Raw genomic sequence first — 7,046 nt, 5'->3', positions numbered from 1 at the left:
TCCACATCTAAGTTTAAAAAAACGTTTTGTAAGTTTTTGATATGTTTTATTGCATCTAGTCGGCTAGAGCGTATCAAATATATCTCTGATTTTCTACCCTCGGCTAGAGCGTATCAAATATATCTCTGACTTTCTACCCAAAAAAAGAAAAATAGATTTCAATTCCATACATGGCAAGAATAGCAATCCTACGATCAAGGTTTTGTGAGGGGAGTCCATTTACGTACGTGTACGTGTAAGCTTCCACGCGTACAGTCAAATATGTATGCGCGAGAGACAGAGAGATAAAGAGAGAGACGCATCACCAACCAGGTCGTGAAAGTGAAGAGAAGACAGCAGGGGATGCATTGTCGGCCATGTCTTGTCTTTCCCATAGTCAAACCTCATTTCTGCTCATTCAAAGATTAGTGGGAATTTCGGCTCCTTCAATTTTTTTTGGTGTCAGATATTTATTTATCCCCACAAAAATTAGGTTCGAAGGGACCCTCTTGGATTTCATGGCCGACTTACAACCACTCTATTGATCTCTCTTTTAAATTTCTGTAAAAGAAGGGGATCGCTGAAATATTTTATACGCTGAAAACAGAACTAATTAGGGTTTTCATTATATACTAGATATTTCATGTAAGGATAATCTCTGTTCTTTGGAAATACTTTGACTTGACCAAAAAAAACTAATTAAATGGTGGTTTGTCTTGAAGAAGAATTTTTCTTATGGTACCTCATCAATTATAATTAGTATAATTAATCTACTCGATAGAGAAGATTTTGTATATATTCAAATTTAATTTATAGAAATTCATGTTTAAAAATAATATTTATATAAACAATCTGATTTTTTAATCAAATAATATTTGTTACTTACCTTGAAAACCGCTCATATATACGAAAAATCTCCCAAAATGTAGAAAAAAAGACCACTCCATTTAATATATTAAACATACGAGTATTTATGTTCCTCACACTGTGAAGCACACATGTATACTTTCTTCGATTTAATGGCATATTTAGTCTATTGACAAATGTGATTTTTACACCTTAAAAATATAATTGTCACAAGTATATATGACGGTATAAGTACCTAATTGTATTCTCTAAAACCACTAATTAGAATTTAAAATTATAATAGTGGTTATGATTCAAAATATTTTTTGTTTAGAAATACATAAAATTATATATATTTTTATTTTTTAAAATTATTTTTAATATTAACATAAAAGTATCTGAATATATATATATATATAATAATTTTTTAATAAAATAAAAAAATTGAAATTTAAGGGCCAAAATAACAATTGTTCAGGGAGGAAAAGTGCCTTTAAACATACTTTCTTCTGGATGTTTTTTTTTTGGCGCAATTTTTCTAGTTTACTTCCATCTTTCGTAACTCTCATCCCTGCAGGCTGCAGCAACTTTATACTGAAAAAATGGTCAGAGAGATGAAGACTACGATTTACAGGTGCACAGCTTATGTTTTAAAAAATGTACAATATTCTCATATATGGTGAAAATTTCGTCAGAAGAAGATAATTGCACAAAAGAGGCTAGCGCGCTCTAAATTGTTCAAAACTGTTCCCAGGAATAGAACTGTGAGTATGGTGCACACATATGTCTCAGGGTCCCCTGGATATGACGAGATGCTTGTCTCCTTAAAGAGCTGAAAAAGTCTTGTAGGCCCTCATGAAAGAGGCCGCTAGCTAGAGGTGCTCAAAGCTTTCCCCGCCAATACGCGTTAGAGTTGTACAGGTTTGTATCTAACTTTTATTGTGTCGTTTCTAGTTCTTTCATTAAAAAGATATATTACCTAATATTCTGTTAAAAGAATTTCAATAAGAAATATCTCATCATTTACAAAATTTTCATTATATTTTATTTAATAACAAAAATATTTTCATATTAAACAGTATAACTTTACATCAAATTAGAAGAAAAACCGAACCACAATCTCGTGCTCTTTTCATCACCGGAATCTGGATGCGTATCCAAACAGCAACTGCCATATTTGCGATTTGAGAAAATCATACACGGGGCATAGCTTCCAAGATGATGGCGAATATGGGTTATCGTGAAGGGTTGACATTAGGTGCTTCGGGTCAGGGCAAGTTGGACCCTATCTCTCTGAAGGTACTCCCACCAAAGCAATCACTGATCTGGATCGTCTCTAAAAGAGGAAAGTCAGCAGGCGAGATCTGCTTGCTTTTGATGATATGATTAAGGACTTGAGGATACGTGTGGAGAAGTTTGTAGAGATGAAAAGTAGGGAAAAACAAAAAAAAACGAGTTGGTGGTTTATGAGTATTTATGCTACCACCGGTAGAGAAAAAGAGAAGAAATGACTCAAGTTTTGAGGCCATTATGCTATATATTGTTAGAAAAAATTGAGCAACACCACAGGCCACAGCGACAACACCACACGCCAGAGTTAAAGTCAGCAATCAACAACCAGCAGTTCTTGTCCTAGACATCAATTTAATTGATTGGATTCTTTGGATTGCATCAATTTAACTAATTTGAGTTCAAATTTGATTCGAGTATTTTGAAACCCTAGATTGCTAGAAGAAAAGGAGAGAAATAGCCACTGCCCATAAATTTTAAAAGAGACGTGTGAAGAACAGCACCGTGTTTGATTTGTGTTTAGAAAAAAGAAATAGTACGAAAAGAAAGAGCAATCATCACTTGAATTGAATAGAAAAGATCATATGTATTATCTTGTTGATTTCTCAATATAATATATCGTTAGACTTGAAATTTTTTTATTAATCTAGAGTATAAATTGTAATTTTTAAAAACTTAATAAACATGTTCAATCTTCTATATCAAGATATAGGATACTAGAAGTAATTAATTTCTAGAAGAAAATGAAAACTTGTAAGATTTTTCTAACTAGTAAAGCTAGGCTACAGGAAGCAGAAATCACAAAAATATAAATTCCTTACAGGAAAAGAATCGAAGACTAGTTTCTGTCTTAAGGGGTGTTTAGATTTGAATCTCTAACAATTTGGCAAGATGGTAAAGAAAATGATCACCGAAGAGTTATTTATTTAAGTGTGCGTGATCGATATATAGTACCTGAGAATATTTCCATTATAAATATTAATTAAAACCATCCAATAGCAGTATCAAAAAGAAAAAGAAAAAAGTCTAAAGGCTTCTATCCACGTAAATATATTTTTGGAAAGAAGCTGGAGATTACTACCGAAGGATCTCTGCTTCATTTCGTTTTCTTCTAATTGTTGCAGCTTAATCATGAAGCAATACGAAAATCAGGTCAAGGTTAGTACTGTTGACGGTAAACAGAGGAATCATGTAGAAAACGAGAGACATGGTAACATGATAATTGTAACCGTCCAATCAAAGACCATCTTTTTTCTCTCATCATGACACGAAAATGCAATTGTCCACCCTCCTTTTGCTTTCTTTCAATCTTTCATCACATAGAAATGGACACTCTCTTGAGCTAAGGGTCCCCCACATAGTCTTGACTTGCAATCTATAAACAGTAATTAATAAAGGATGGATTTGTGCATTGTCGCGTGACATGCATGATTAAAGAAGAGCCATTTTCAATTTTAGCTTTGCTTAGTTTGAGAGGAAGATGCTTTGATTAATTTTATCATTATTGACAAATTGCTAATTTCTAAATGTAGCTGTTTCATCTCAATGGAGAATATATATATATATATAGCAGAAACAGATGATAATAGAAAGAAAAGGAAAGGAAAGGCAGGAAAATGAAATTAATGAAAAAGAAGGGACAGGAAAATTAGTGAACACATGAGAATATTAAAAAGCAAAGCCAAAAAATATTTACAAGCTAGATAAACTATTATACAACGAGGTGTTCACATGAAAAGAAATGCAACTCTAACTCACTATTCTCTATCTCAAAATTCAAAAACACACAACGTATGTGATCACTGGCACTGTTTGATGAATCTTTTATCCTGTTTTCGTTTCACATCCTAACCTCCTCCATTTTTATTGCTTGGCTTATACTTCAGGACAGGCAGAATAGTACCCAAAAAAAGTCACAGTAATGACTGCCACACCCCTCTTGTTTCTTTCTTTATGTTGTTAATTAATCCATTGATGAGGTTGTAAAGATTTGTAGTAAGGAGAATTAATGTTAAGAATAGCTCCACAGACTTTCTCCATCAGAAGTTCCCTGTGAGTCATCAGATGGCGATGAGGTTATTCTTGGTGGCGAAAGCAGCATTCCTCCTGCCATGTCCACCAGCAAATTTGGCATATCAAACAGTGCCTCCTCATCAACAAATTCTTCTCCACCCGATTCCAAAAAGGTACCAACGGCACAGTCATTCCTACGTTGTTCATCTAATGCTTCATTGTAGCTCATTTCAGCCTTTTTTAATGCAGCAGCAGCATTAGCTGCATTACGAATATCAGTGGGTGATGTTGATGCAGGAACAGGATAAGTCCCAACAGAATTCGGGAAGTTAAGAACTGCATCAGTACCTTTTAGGGCTAGGACAGCCACATCATAGGCGGCTGCTGCCATCTCCGGCTTTGGGAATGTACCAAGCCAAATACGAGTAGTTTTTCGTGGCTCCCGGATTTCGGACACCCATTTGCCACTGCGGCTCCGGATTCCACGATACAATGGGTGCCTTTTGGAGCTAGATGAAGTTGTGGCCATGCTGGTGGCTTACAATATTGTTGAGGAGGATGATATTCTGGAGATGGATTTTCACTTGTGTTTGTAGGGATAGAATGTGACAATATAGGGTCAAGTGAGTTCACTACTATAGGTGAATGAGGGTCAAAATGTAGTGCTGCAAGTCACTGAGTTTGGTTTATTTGGGGCACATTGGTGGATGTGCTGGGCTCAGCCATATGTAAATCAATATATGTGTGTGTGTGTGTGTGTGTGAAGGACAAGGACCGCAAGGAGATGATTTAGAGGTTGAGGGTTGGTAGGTACATGCAAGGAGGAAAGAATTTATACATGTGAGATTTTGTGTAGATTTGTGTTGTAAAGGTTAATGCGTGGGGATTTCGTGGGGGGTGGGCTCAAAGTCGTGGGACTCCAGCGTGTAATGCAGGTAGTTGCTACAGCTAGGGTTTTTGTCTTAGAAAGTTTAAAGCGGAAAGTGATAGTTGAGCTGAGGCGAGTAGCTAGCAAGCTCATCTGCTAAATGAGCGCACGCGCATTGGGGGCGCCTAGCTAGCTATTAGCTGGTATTTGCTCTACTCTCATAGTAGTGCCAAAGCCATCAGCGTTTTCTCTTAATATCTTCTCTTCTGGTTTTATGATTCAGAGGACTAGGAGCTAAGTGGAGCATGGTTGCCAGAGGGATGTCTATAATATGGGTGACGACCAAAACCGATTCTTTATACCAATCAATTGTTTTTGTGGAAGCTTAATAGTAATTTAAGCTGTGTAAAAAGCTGCGTGAAAGTGACAAGCACATTTTAGTTGGTGATCTGGTTGGGTTATCACGATCATCCATCTCATGGTACTTGAATCTCAGCAAGAAAATCTATATTTCGAACCTTACGGCACTGTACTCTCACAATTAAACCCTCAATCGCCAGTTAAAGTCAATTCAGGATGTTGGATCCACGAACCTCCTCCGATCCCCTCTTCCTCTCTTCTCTTCTCTTTCCTTTGTTTTGTCTGAGAAAGTCCTTACAGGCCCTCGATTACTTTACTTTTTATTGAGTTTAATGCCACTGATCGCGTTTTGTCAAGTCATATTAAACAATTAATGTCCTCTGTATCTTACCTGCTTCCTTTGGGCCCCCGTTTTGATTGTTTTTCTTCTAGCTCAAAAGCTTTCATGTTTTTATTATACAATAACGTTAAAAGAATATATTCTTTTATGGTTGGTTAACATGGACTGGACTGTTTATTGAACTGCACCTTCTTTTCTTCTTTTTTTATTACTAGCCACTTGACTTTCGTTCCTAGAAAGGGCTTTTTTGATATATTTTTTTATATAAAAAATTAAATATAAATTGAAAAATTTCCATAATCATTTGCGTAAGTAATAAGTTAAAAAGTGATAATGATAATTAAAATTGAAAATTGAAAAAATTAAAAAAATATAGATTAAAATATTAAATTTATTTTTGCTTGTTGTATTTGTTTTATAAAATTATTTTTTATTAAACCAAATAATAATAAAAATAATTATTGATTGCGGAAGTCAAATTAGTCCGAGTTTTTTTTAATATTTTTATTTGAATTTAGTTTTGTTTGTTAGACTCTTTTTTTGAAAGTTAAATTTTTTTATCCCGATCTTATATCATAGGAGATAAGTTAATCAAATTAATTTTTTTTTATGATATTGATTTTTTTTAATTATATCATTTGATATTAAATTATAGCCCTTAACTTTTGTTATTTTTAACTGTTTTTTTATTAGGTTATCCCGATGATGAGTAAGTAAAGTTAATCCGAATTAATTCAATTTTTTTATAATTTTCTTTTATTGAACTTATGTATATTTTTACTAAGTCCTTCTTTATTTTTATCCTAATTTCATACTGTGAGCGTGAGTTAGTCAAGGAATCCATATTAATTTAAATTTTTTTCTTCAATGTTATATTTTTATTTTTCTAACTTTTAATATTTAATTATTAGATTTTAAATTTTGTAATTTGTTTTTTTTTTCTACGAGTGATTTTGATTTCACATCTTCAATTATATCTTAATAAAATTAACTTGAATTTGCTTGAATTGTTATTGTAAAAGCCTTTTTCTTGTTGTGTTATAAAAAATTAACCTCGGCGGCGTAGCACATATCATTTATCTAATAACAAATGCATTACTTAATTATCCAATGACACACTAAATCAATTAGACATTTGCCCTTAATTTTCTGTTCGTAACTCTCAGGTTGAAATAGAAGAATACCCTTTAATTGAAATATAATTGATTCACAAAATTAGCACAAGTGTTTCATTAATTTATGCAACCATATCATTTATTAAAATGTTGAGATATGCGCACGTTAATTTTTAATTAATCGTGCAACGTTTGCATGTTATTCTTTCAGATGTTCATTAATTAAGCTTTAGAA

At 33.5% G+C, this 7,046-nt stretch overlaps 1 protein-coding gene across 1 annotated transcript; it reads right to left on the bottom strand.

The window, feature by feature from the left end:
* Positions 1-3,786: 3,786 nt before the first annotated feature.
* On the bottom strand, positions 3,787-5,507 carry LOC105132171 (ethylene-responsive transcription factor ERF026-like). The gene has a single exon (XM_011035502.1). It carries the CDS (start codon positions 4,655-4,657, stop codon positions 4,127-4,129), a length of 531 nt encoding a protein of 176 aa, XP_011033804.1. The 5' UTR covers positions 4,658-5,507; the 3' UTR covers positions 3,787-4,126.
* Positions 5,508-7,046: the final 1,539 nt, after the last annotated feature.

Source organism: Populus euphratica, unplaced genomic scaffold (genome assembly GCF_000495115.2).
Source record: "Populus euphratica unplaced genomic scaffold, PopEup_1.0 scaffold39.1, whole genome shotgun sequence".
Classification (NCBI taxonomy): domain Eukaryota; kingdom Viridiplantae; phylum Streptophyta; class Magnoliopsida; order Malpighiales; family Salicaceae; genus Populus; species Populus euphratica.
Note: the sequence above shows the minus strand (reverse complement) of the source record. Positions and strands in the feature narration are given on the sequence as shown.

Coding starts and splice junctions, on each gene's coding strand:
- LOC105132171 (XM_011035502.1), bottom strand. CDS start 4,657: ATGGCCACAACTTCATCTAGCTCCAAAAGGCACCCATTGTATCGTGGA.